This window comes from Protopterus annectens, chromosome 17.part0, assembly GCF_019279795.1.
Source record: "Protopterus annectens isolate FY-2018-M chromosome 17.part0, PAN1.0, whole genome shotgun sequence".
Classification (NCBI taxonomy): Eukaryota; Metazoa; Chordata; order Ceratodontiformes; family Protopteridae; genus Protopterus; species Protopterus annectens.
Genome location: NC_056751.1, coordinates 370,352,113 through 370,365,573, shown reverse-complemented (window position 1 = coordinate 370,365,573; position 13,461 = coordinate 370,352,113). Strand labels below are relative to the sequence as shown.

The window sequence follows — 13,461 nt, the reverse complement described above, 5'->3', positions numbered from 1 at the left end:
TTACCATCTTCCCAATTCAACTGTACAAACAACAATAACTGGACAATTTACACTGGGTTGCTATCCATGTGGCCATTGCTCATATCGTCCGAGGGTGCTAAAGTCAAACAGTTTCACTTCTAACAATTCTCCACATGTTTATAATGTTTCTTTTTTTGCTAATTGCAGTACCAGTTGGATTATTTATTTAGCCCAATGTAGCTGTCAGGCATTTTATGTGGGACAAACTTCCCGACCCTTTAAAATAAGGGTCGGTGAACATTTAAGTGACATTAGAAACAAGAAAGGTTTGAGTTCTTTATATAAACATATACTCAAACATTCAACAGGGATTTTTAGCATCATGGTCATTGACTGTATCAGGTTCAAGAATAATGAGGTTCATGTATTACATGAACTATTAACGAAGAAAGAAAAAATGTGGATAATTAAATTGGGAGCCTTATTTTCACCTGGTTTGAATGACCAATTCTGAAATATTTTGTAATGGATCATTATTCTATATATATTATGAATTCCTGTACATACAGATATTTTGTGATATTGAAATATTTTGTTATATTTGTTATATAATTTGTAATATATGTTTTATTCACTAGAGGGTGCTACCATATTGCACATAAGGGCTTGTGAATTAATAGTTCATACATAAATTTTTTGATGTGTGGTTGCTGAGGAAGGCTTTTGCCGAAACCGGTATGACCTCACCGGTTTAATTATTTTTTCAGTCTTCATGGAATAAAACCTTTTTGCTGGAAGGCTACACGTGGAGTTTGGGTGCTGGCTCTTTCTTTTTTGGTTTGTTCAAATGGTATAGCCATGCACCAGCCATATGTGCAAGTACTTTGTTTGTTATTAAGCTTTAACTGCCAAAATAATTCTTGTTTTTCTAACTCTAATTTCCACCATCCTCTTCTACAGTTCGTGGGGACAATATCCAAAATACCAAATCTAAATTTTGAAAATAATGAATTTTCTTTCCATAAAGTAAATATGTCATCTAGGTATCAGAAATATTCCTATATATGGAAAGAAAATTCACGTTATATTCAAGAATTTTTAAGCTATTTAAATCAAGTCTGTCCATACTTTCCGTTCACTAGTATTTTCTCAAATAATTGTTGTGAAGATTGGGGAAAGATGGGCTAAGGCTGCCAGCCTAGTCAAATAGAATTTGATACATAATTCTATCATTTGTATAAATAAATGTAAAATACAGGCTTGTGTTTTTAAATGAAAGAAAACACTGTAAAATGTGAACTTAAAGATTGTTGCAACATTGCCATCTGCTGTAAGGAAAATCAAGCTAAGCATTTCAAATGTTCTTTGAAGTTACAATTATCTAAAAAATGGTGCAGAAGTGTCTGGCTGAACATATTCTTTCTATTGTCTTAACTTAAGGAATAATTTTTAGAGTATACATGTGAAATGTCTTTTATTGTTGTAGTTTCTTGAGCAGGTGCTAGCTTGCTAAATAATGCAGTTTGTTTGCCTGGGAACTCCAGACTAAGTGTCAAGATGATGTAATGTGAATACTGGGAAAACCTAAGTGTCAAAATGATGTAATTTGGGAGGGCCTTAGCAGAGCTGTTTGTTAGTTTTTTAAAAACTATTGTTCAGTGAGAGACTGAAAGCATTTTGTCATGGACCATCAACCCCAGTACTGCTTATGCTCTTTATGTATGTAAGATTAGCTAAAGATTAGAAAGTTAGATTAAGTATTTTTCTTTGACATCAGACCTGTCCTACTGTACTGTTTTAAGTTTCTGTGTGATCTCTGAACTCTTAGATATATCTGTGGTATACTAGTATTGTTTGTGTTTTAATTATTTATTATTAAATATTTAAAAAACCTTTACCTGTGGCTGGTTTGTGTAGAGATAAGCTCTAGAGTACATTGCATACCTATAGAGATTATCGTAATGAGCCACTCTAATAAGCCTTAAGACTGAATAGTCACATTACCAATTGGATAATAATATTGCACAGTAATAATTGGACACCCTTTCAAGGGCCTTTGGGTAGCTGATTATATTAGCTGGTGGTGGCAGAAATTACTACCGTATAGTCTGGGTAAAGGGGCACAGCTAGAGAATCTGTGTCAGCCTTTCCCAGGAGTGTCTGTGAAGTTGTATAAATACTTATCTCAAAGTGTGTGTGGTGTGTCAACTACCTGGGCAGGGACACGAAGCACTGGTGGGAGGGTACTGGAGATTAGCTTGCCAGCTAGGCTAAGATCTGGACCTGATAGCTGTGCCAGTGGGGAGTTTTATTGGGGACCAGAAGAGCAAGGGAGCAACCAGCCCTAGGCTATGATCTCTTTGTGCACTTAAGGGAAATTGTACTTTACTGTGTGTATTAGTTATCATTTCCTCTTCTAGGAGACAACCTCCCTGGTATTAGTGGTGAGGATTGAGGCTTCTTGATTGCTGGGCCAGGGCACGACCATCACTATTGTAATAATTATTCAGATGTAACCCTTACAAAGACAAGATGAGTGGGTCTTTTGCATCAAAAATTTACAGAAAGGCAACCTTCTCCTACAGTTACCTAGAATTTCACAATAATCATCCATTATACACAAAGAAGAACATCTTTAAGGGGCAGTTAGTTTAAGCAACCAGAATGTGCTCTGCTTAGTCTAATTTTTAATTAGTGGTGGACAAAATTGCTAAGATATTTTTAGAGAGAGGTTACCCCCTGGAATTTGTTTCCAAAATAAGAGAAATAGTAGTACAGGGATGGGGTGAGAGATTTAAACCATTACTTTGTAACACTGATGCAACTATCCCAGTTTAAAAAAAAAACAACAATTACCCACCAAAAATGTAATCAATAGTATGGTGGTACCTTTTGCTAAGGGATCAAAATAAAGTAAAGAGGATTTGAGAAAACAATGGGTGATTTTTAAGACAAACTCTGACTTGATTGAAACCCCCCAAATTTTGTTTTCAAGACAGGTAAAAACCAAAAATTTTTATTTGAACACTCCAAAATTCAGATTGACATGAACCATAAAGGCATCACTAAGTGTGGGTCTTGCAAGCAATGTCCTTATATTTTAGAAGCATCAAAAATTTCCTTCCAGAATATTCCATTTGACATATGTTTAAAGAATGTGAATTGTAAAGCAAAAGGCATTATTTATATACCTATCTGTTTGAGCTGTCAATATTTTTATGTAGGGAAAACTGAGAGACAACTAAAGAATAGAATTTATGACCATTTTTATACTATATCAAAGAAAAATGCTAATAATGCTTTATTTAAACACAGTAAGATTTGTCAAGAGTTTACAATATTTAGGTTTGGTATTTTGGATATTGCCCCCATGAACTGTAGAGGAGGATGGTGGGAATTAGAGTTGGAAAAACAAGAATTATTTTGGCAGTTAAAGCTTAATGCCACAAAACCACCAGGGATTAATGAAATTTTATCTATCCTGCCTCTATTAAAGTTGAAGGTGCAGGAATTAAAGATTACTGTGGCACGCTTTGTGAACAAATGGGTGTTAAATACTCATCCCTGAAAAAATATATATTTTTTAGTATTGAGTTTTTACTTTTGTATGTATTTTACAAATTAGTTTTTTTTTACTGTTAGAGAGTTTTAGTGTAATTAATTATTTTGTTAATTATCTGAATGGTTAAGTTGTTAAGCCTTTATATATCTTGCAGGTGTTTGTATTATTGTTCTGAAGATGTCCCTACAAGCTATGGGATGAAAGTTCTTGACCTTATTGAATAAATGTTTGTTTTTGATATAAGTGGACATTGTGGCTACTTTTGCCTTTTGGTGAACTTATTTCTTTTGTTTGACTGGCTAGCTGGAAGTTTTGCCATTTAAGAAGTTATTGGCTTTGTTTTGGCTTTACTTTTGCTGTTGTGGTTTTCTTCTTACTTGCTAAAATAAACCTTGTATCCTGTGCATGGGAGGTGAAGATCTTAACCATTATGCCAAATCATCTCTTATAAGCTAGCCATGCACACATTCTCTGTCATATGAATTTATTTGAGCTACAGTCCTAAAGTAAATCCTAGTAGTATTTTTAGGTGATAATTCATATAGTTGATGTACTTCAGTGGTTTAGTAAATATTATATTATTTTTATACCTTAGTTATGCTTTCATGTATTTCTTCTTTAGTTTAGATAGCATTGGGTCCTTTTTTGTCTTTAATGCTGATTTCTGATAGTTAAGCTGTGGTTAAGTGTTTTCAGTTATCTTTTATTCTTTTATTCTTTCATTTAACCAGGTGTCTTCTAATAAGGACACATTTGGCTTCTAGGGGATTCATTTAGACTAGTGGTTATGCATTTTAGAAGGATTTGTACAGTGTGTACATTTGTTCTGTTTTGTTTTACATTGTGGGGAATGTGGTAAGATTTTCTGTTTATTTTTTAATATTTTCATTAAGCCATTTCAGTGAATATGTATAAACCAGGTTTTAACACTCTTTTGGTTTATATGGCTGAATTGGTACTCACCCACAATGCCTTCTATTTCAAAGATAAGTGTTTCTGGCAGATTCAAGGTACTGCTATGGGGGCTTCTTTAGCCCCTATATATGCGGACCTATTTATGGCATACGTGTAGGAACAATTGATTTATGACATCAATCATAACATCTACATTAATGAATTAGATATTTGGAGGAGATATCTTGATGACTGTTGGTTGGTGTGGAGAGTTTACATTTAACTTTATGTGTTATTTTAAGATGGCAAATATGTTTGTGTGGTTATATCTCTCTTTGTGTGTGTGCAATATGTAAAATTACATTTTACATTATAGTCAGTTGGAAATGTGGTCCACGTTTCAGTTTGCTTTTTATATTTTGTTAGCTGTTTTAAATTAAACTTAGTGTTTATTTGGTTTAGAGGTTTGTTTTGCATAGAATGTTGTAGTTTAAATCTCAGTGTCTCTGCCTGTGTGAAGTATATAGGCTTTAACTTTTAAAAATAATGTAAGCATGCTAGGCTTCAGGGACACTTTAGTGGCTCAAATGATAGTTTAAACATGCAGATTTTTTTTTCTACACAATATGTCAGATATGAGTTTTATTATACTTATCTTATGTTGTCTGTGGTGAAAAGGTGAGTGAGTGAGTGTATCTATGTGTGTGTGTGTGTGTGTGTGTGTGTGTGTGTGTGTGTGTGTACGTGTACGTGTATGTGTGCATGCACTCATGTGCACCTATTTCTTTCCTTCTTTGTTTTCCATGTAACTGAAAAGGTCTTTCACTTGCACTGACTCTTTCCAACAGTACCTTTCGTCACATAGTTAAGAGTATATGTAATGTATATGGATATTTACAGAGTACACATTTAGCCTGGATGTTTCATTGATGGGAAGGGAGAACCACTGCAATATTTAGTATTAACACCTAAATATCTCAAAGGTTGTTGGTTTACAGAAATATTCAGCCATAAAATATTTCTATATGATCCATTAAATACTGAGTCTATACTTCTCTACTGTCCCTAACAGTTAGGGATGTCCCTAACTTTGGCTGAAAATTTTTCTGCATACTTCCTAAAACTGGATTTTTTTTTTAATTTGAGAAATTTTAATTGGTAAAGACTCATACACCTGTGTAAGTACTGATAACCATCACAGCACAGACTTCTTTTACGTTAGAAAATATATGTTCATTAACATCCTCTTTTTCTGTCAACATTATAAGTTAATATTAGTATTTGAACTGTGTTCTTATTTTGGGGTCTTTTCCTCAATTATTTTTGCTTTGACACTAATTCCTGAGCTAGAAGACTGGGAGCAATGGTTCTGTCTCCTGGTATTTCTGAAAGTCTAGATGCAAAACTTTTTATGTCTCAGCATTGTAAAGTGGTTGTCTTCATGGTTTACAATCATAAAGTAATGCGAATATAAATTTGAAAATGTTAAGTCATTCGTGTGAGTAATGACCAGCCCGTGTTCTATAGCCACAAGGACTCTATAACACCAAGGCAAACAGTTTGTGAATATAGAATGACTGTATTGCTTGTCATTGGATACTTATCCTTTGATGTACAAAAGCACACCATGCAGAACTAATCAGTTCCATAATACACCTATGTACTGCCCTCATAGCAGGAAAATGTCTCAAACAAATTGAGAACATCGTCTCTGAATTTGGCTTGCTGTGCTATTTGTGAGGCAAAGTAAACTGTGCAGAGCATTGCTTCTATCACTGATTGAAATATAAATTCCTTATCACCTGGGATGAACAGGGGAAGTTGAAAACATGCAAGAACATTCAACTTTTCTGTAGTATGTCATACATTGTGAGTAAGGTACAGGTCTTGTCTTTTAAGTGTTCCAGCCCTAACATTATTACAGTTGCTAGTATTAACTCACAGATAACCAGAATTATTTAGACATTATGGGTTTGCCAGAGCTATTTAAAGGACAGAAGTTAAGCTATTGTAATATTAAAGACATTATTTCAGAATAAGAAATGTAAATGCTATAGGATAGTCTAGTTGGTGCTAAAATGTTGTTTTAACAAAAACAAATGTTTTACACTTCAACTAGTCATACAGTAGAATGATCTATTTAAGCAATAACCCACAGCTAGGTGTGAGTAATGCTGGATTTACCCATGGTTGGTGTGGTTTGGTCACGAGGGCATTACCCACACCCAGCTGTGGGTTATTGCTATTATACAATGGTGTTAGTTTTGTCTTGTGTTATGTTTGTGTTGTTATTATTTAGGTTTTTGTTTGCTTTAGTTTGTATTCTTCCACTTTTTGTGAGATAAAATAGTCCACACTTCATGTTTACTGTTTATTTTGTCTTTCAATTTAAATATAAGTTATTCATTTTTTCAAGAGGTCTTAGTAAATAATTATATAAGTAAATGTTTTTAAAGCTTTTGGATTGTTTTTAGAATTGACAGGGAGAACGTACTGTAACTTGTTTTTCATTTCGTGCAGTTATTTACATTCTTTTCCTTACTGACTGTGTATGAAGCTACAGTGAGTATTTAAACTGTATTTTTGAAAGTGCTAGTTTTTATGAGAAGCCAGAGTTAGGGACATATACAGGTTGACAGTCCATGGTGATATGTTTTCCAGCAATGTTTTTAAGTTAGTTTTGCATAGCAATAAAAGTTATGAAGCTGAGTAGTTGACGGGAATGTGAATGTCTATTGTGGTTGCTGGTACAGTGTTTTAAGCAGAGCAGTTACAGTGTGCTTCTTGTATGCGTGTGAGGTGTTTTATAAACTTGTTTTCATTTTATTATGGTAGTTTTTATTTTTTAATGGTGAAATATACTTTGCAGTTGGACCGGAGTTTGATTTTGCATTGTGTCTGCCGATAAGGTGTTTTTCACTAGGTTGTCTTCATTAGATGTCCCCACAACATGATATGTTAGCGTCCGGACTTCTTCTTTTGGTTATGTTCGATTTACAATGCGCACGCTGGTTGGATTAGTGAATTAGCGTGCACGTTTCTCAGCTTTGCCGAGTTTCAATTGTATAATGAAACACATTATCCACCTTAAAGTTTCTTATTCAGCTGCATTACACTCATGCCAATATTTCAATCACAGGATATCTCACAGAAATTGTTTTGTTCCTTCTCCTTCACCTGCAATGAAATGGCTGGTCCTTGTGCTGCTACTGAAAGCACACTAGTAACTGATAACTGTGACCAGAAAACATCCAAAATGTCATATCCCTTTAGGTAGATTATCTCTGTTTGTCATTTGTGCATGCTTGTTCCATTTATGGCACATTTTGACATATTCACTTACTTATATGTTAGATATAAACCTAAGTGAGGTCAGCATCCAAAGATTAATGGTGCATGGCCTAGGAGGGAGCTAGGCTCAAGGCTGAATTCCAGCTAAGTCTGTGTTTCTATAAAGGGCATTTTTAACCATTTAATATCCAGCTCCAAAGGGTTTGTATTTATTGCAAAGTTTGTAATTGATTACTGATATTTACCTTTCTGCATAACAAAATCTTTTTTCTTATCTTGCATTTTGTCAGCTGATGGTAGTCATTCTGATTTTACAGTTTAAATAACATTACACATTAATATTACAATGAAGGTCAGAATCCTCTTAAAATCATATAGAAACAATCCTCTCTGCAGCATTAGTTGTCCCATTTGTGAAGTACAAATAAGACACCAAAGCACCGAATTCATACCGATACAAACAAAACATATCAAAAGTTATATATTTAATATAACAGAGAAGTTAACACATGATACATATAAACTAAAACTTTAAATGAATGTCTTGAAAACACAAACTTACCTTTTGAATTTTCTTTAAGCGCTCTGAAAACTCCACTGTTTCTGATATATCTAAATCACCAAGTAGTAGCCTTACTTCACCCAGAGCACGGTGTCTTGAATATTTGTCAAAATCTTTCACCTGTGATTTGTAAATTGCATTATTATTCCCAACAAAGGACAGCAACAGAATGTTTTATAAATACACAGCTAGAGGTAGCTTCTTGTGCCATCTACCATGAGTGTCAAATAAATAGTACACATTGACGAAAGTCTAATATAAATATGTATGACACATGCACACACATGTATGTGCACACACACAAATATCTGCTTCATGAGTATTATTCACACTTATCCTCACATAGTTACTTTATACTGTAACACACTGTCCATACTAAAATTCTATTGAGAGCACTGTTCATGGTGTAACAGTACTCCTTGGTAGACAGTATTGATAATGGATGCCATCATTACTCGATAGGACTGGACAACACTCTACCCTGTTTAACTTTTCTTCAAAACAGATTGACATGATTCTGCTCATTTTAGTTTTCCTTCTACATCTGTCAGAGCCACATCATGGTCAAATGTGGCCCTAGGGAGGGTAATGGACTAGCCTCCCCTGGCAGCCAATCCAGTGTCCGATTACTTGGCTGTCTCCCCAGTTACAATAAACAATGCTCATACCTGTCAGTGTGCAGAGCATTTTCTTCCTTACTCTTACACTGATTATTGAGATTTGATTTAAAATGTGTATTTCAAATGTTATAGCTCAAACAATGATGGCCATTTGCTGAACAAAATAAAAGAGTTTCACATTGAAAACAAACTTAGCATAAACAACAGTACTCCCCTCTTCCCTTGAAACTCCAAGTAATTGAAACCAACATTCACTGAATGCATCCATCCACGTGTACATTTACAATGACAGACATCCCTCAAACCCCAGCAATTAGAGCTACACTGTTGACTGCATCTTATTCGTATGTATGTGTCAAACAATTACCAACAATAATAACGGCCAAAGTCACATTTCAAATTTGTTTCACACAAACACAAAATAGCCAAAGTATTTCAACTTATTCACACACATACTCACACACACACACACACACACACACACACACACACACACACACACACACACACACACACACACACACACACACACACACACACACACACACACAAGTACTGCAAAGCCAGATTAGAAACTGTTAATGACCAAATGATAAGAACATAAGGTACTTTTATCCATCGAGAACACACACTCCCACCCCCACCAGCAGTTATAGCCACTTTGAATGCATACACTCATTATTGTTATGAAGAAATTAAATTGCATGCACTTTAATGCTAGCGTTGGATGAAATACATGAAACTGTAAAATGATCACAACCACCATACCGTAAGATCTAGCCATGTGCAGCAAGGTTTAAATAAAAGTGTATTTATGACAGCATAAGAAACATTAACAACCTGATAACACATGTTAATTCAATGTGCACAATTTCTGCAGAAATGAAAGTCATCTTCATAATTCTACATTAAAAAGAACTATAACTAATGAAGAATTTGCTGCTGGCAAATGACTTTAAGTTCAGTACTTCATCTATGAATGCAGTGCTTGCTACCTTTGAAGAATAAATTGTGTATGTTGCATTTACAAATTGGTGTGCTGATGATATTGCCATAACATTTCCTGAACTAGACCAGCTGTAGAAAAGGGAATGGCTGACAGACAATAACAACTGGGTCATCATTACTAGGCATGTAGTCTTGGAGAACATTAAGGAGCCAAGCCGAAATTCCCACTTGCTACAAAGCACTATCTGATTAAGTGACTTGCTCAATGGCACACAGGAGGCAAATGAAGGTGGAAAAATTCAAACCTTGCACCCTTGCCACAGGAAGCAGTCATTAGAAGTTGGAGCTTTAGTCCTCTGCACTATCTGCCAGAGTAACTGTTTTTAAATAAATACTGAAATCTGATCTTGAAGAGAAGACTGTATCACAGTAATATGGAACAATCACTCCATAATGGATGCTGAAGATCAGATGGTTCTGATCATCATCATTCAGACTATATTATCTGACAAATGTCAATCTCTTTGCAGTTGCTGCAGGCTATAAAGAAGGTATTGCAAAAATATATTACAAAAATGCAGCATGTTTAGACTATATTACACAATGCAGGCCTATAAATTAATTCATTCTTAAGTGCAATGAGTGAAGGAAAACAAAGACAATGTAAGTACTGCAACAGCCTAGACATCATACAAAAATTAGAAATATTACTGCATACAACATGCTATGTTTTGGGGGTGTTCTCATGCTTGCAGGACAATTAAATCTTATGTTTGACCTCCCTATGTTTTCCCTGACATCAAGAATTGCTTTACCCTCTGACATCCCTCAATACAGGTCTGATTTATTAAAGAATGACTAATAATGCTGTTTTGCTGCAACATACAACTCCATTGTCAACAAAGCCAGGTCATGGACAAATGGGGACCTATGCAGGGTAAAAAAAATCAGGCCACCGCCTACCATATATGTATCCCATTACTTGGCTGTCTCTCTCTAATTACAGTAAACATTATTCAAACCTGTAAGTGTATGTACTATTTTCTTCTTTACTTTCACAATTATCACAGAGAAGTGTATTTAATTTAAAACTTTTATTTCAAATTTTACAGAAAAACATTGACAGCCAATTTCTAAACAAAACAAAAACAAAATACTATAAGAGACATGCTGAGATTCATATTCAAACAGTATATAGTAAAACAATGATTAACATCTATGTAAAGGATGCAGGAATTCAAAAGACACGTAATAACAGCCTGGGACAGCCCCTTTACATAAACAGTTCAGGAGTACTGTTAGGTGAAGTAACTTCAAATAAAAGACGAATGAAGGCTGAGGGAATCAAACCATGTGCTGCAAGGATCATCTCTTCCCACAACTCATAGCCTTCATCTGCACTAAGTGCTAGACAAACTGTTGTAATCCAAACACACTGCATTTCACACCTGTGTGACTACAATACAGCAAGCTAAATAAAAATGTAATTACAGTTATCATTTTAACATTAAAGTAATAGACTTCATGCTGTCATATGTATTCACAACTAAATAATAAATGCAAAGTCAACATTCAACAGAACAAGGAAACCAAGGATTGCATCCAAAAAACACGGTTCAGATGATGTACCTGTTTACTACAAATCCTTTCTTTACACCATAACTACACTGGTTCATGGGAAGTTACTTGGCTTGCAAACCAGGGAACCACTGAGGATCCTAGCCCAAATTTATATTTGCACCAAAGCACTGTCTGGTTAGTAACTTGTTCAAGGACTGGGCACTGCATAAATATGAAACAAAAATCAAAGATTTCCTGCAAAACTGGGGACAGATAAGAGCAGACTACTCTAAATCACTTTAAAAAAGTTAGCAGAGTGACAAGTTTTACATCAAAATGCATGTTATGATCCACAGAAGTATGAAACTCTGTAACTGACATTGACAGACTATAACTTCTCAAGAAATAAGTTGAAGGAAGCCTGGCAGTTGGTGTGGATGACTAAGACTCTTGACCCCCATGGATAAGGTATATGGTTTTACTCTGAGAAATTCACTTAACTAGACAGTGTCCCTAAATTGCGCTTTGCATACATAAACACACACACACACACACACACACACACACACACACACACACACACACACACACACACACAAAACACCTGGATTATGCTTGCAAACTGCTTTACAATACATCGTTGGAGCTCAGTACTACATAAACATCTCAAGGCTGTAAAATTTCATGTGCAAAGCTTGTTCTGATCCTGCTGCTGATCTGTCCTGCTTTGTCAAATCTTCCATGGCACATCATGCTGCTCCTCATGTACATACTAAGCAGGAATTTGGATCCTTTAAATGATAAATAGCTCTGCTCAATAAATAAAATAGAAAATGGATTGTTTTTATAACTTTCTTTTTTTTTTGATAATGTTGCATGGCTATGCCCTGCAGCCAGCACCGAGCCCAAGGCAGCTGCCTTGGTTGCCTTCGCTGGATCTGGCCCTAACATCTGTCTCAGTTTCTGCTAAATTCCTCCAACTCCACAGTCAGTATAGTCTATGGCTCCACTGCTGTATATATACTCTAAGATTCTACTGTAAAGACAAAACCTTGACATATATCCCCAAAACATACTCTAGCCCTTTTACAAGAACCTCAAAAACAAATCTGTATTTACATTAATAGAGTAAATAAATATAATTAATACAAGTCTTTAAAATTAAAGTAACATTCTTAACAGCTATTTTTTAACAGGTTTTACTTATTTTAATTAATTTATATATTTTTATTCTTGGTTACAGCAAACCCAGTAATTTTTATATTATTATTATCTGAGAGCATTGTTCAGTTATGGCTGATAGATATTTTTTCACATGTTAACAATGTTTTCAAATGTATTCCATGGCTGCACTGCTGTATGACTTAGCTCCAAAGCCAATATATTCTATGATTCCACTGTTATATGACTTATACTAGCTCCATAGCCAATATATTCAATGGCTTCACTATCCTACAACCTGTACTGTCTCCACATGCAATATATTCTATGGCACCATTGTTTTATGTCTGCATTAGCACCAGAGTATCTGAATCACTCTGTGATTACTGCAAGTGCTAACAAGCCCTATTCTGCTGCCCTTGTAGTAATCACTGCTGGAGACTGATATGCCACATTAACACATGTACCCTCTACCTATACATTGTGAAATGTTGTGGCAATTGAGATTAAATGCAACTATGATGCCTGAATTGAATGACTGTTTCAGTTACTAGTGAACTAAAATACAGAGCATCTATAGAAAGTTTCACGAGTATGTTAATGGCTTTGGATTGGACAGTTTTTGCTTTTCATGCACTGGATTGGCTGTGGTGTCTTTGAGATTTTATTGGTGTAAAAACATGGGTTGTTTTATTTTTAATGGTTCAATACAACTGTTTTTTATTGAGTGCAGTATTTAACTTTGATGCTACATTTTATGATACATGATTGGTGAATTTTCTATTCCTTTCAATGCATGATTGGTTTAAAATGGAGGAGTTTCTAGAAACATTTTCATTTGTTTCTTTCTGAATGTTATTCAATGGTTCTGAAGATTTCAAAATATTGACGAAAGCAGTAAA

At 34.9% G+C, this 13,461-nt stretch overlaps 1 protein-coding gene across 2 annotated transcripts in view; it reads right to left on the bottom strand.

The window, feature by feature from the left end:
• The window catches only part of LOC122791846 (synaptotagmin-A-like), a 511,438-nt gene that overhangs the window by 46,623 nt on the left and 451,354 nt on the right, over positions 1 to 13,461 (bottom strand). For both annotated transcript variants that reach the window (XM_044059816.1, XM_044059817.1), the window contains one exon: positions 8,271 to 8,390. In XM_044059816.1, the coding sequence (XP_043915751.1) occupies positions 8,271 to 8,390 (120 nt within the window). The remainder of the gene's footprint in view (positions 1 to 8,270; positions 8,391 to 13,461) is intronic.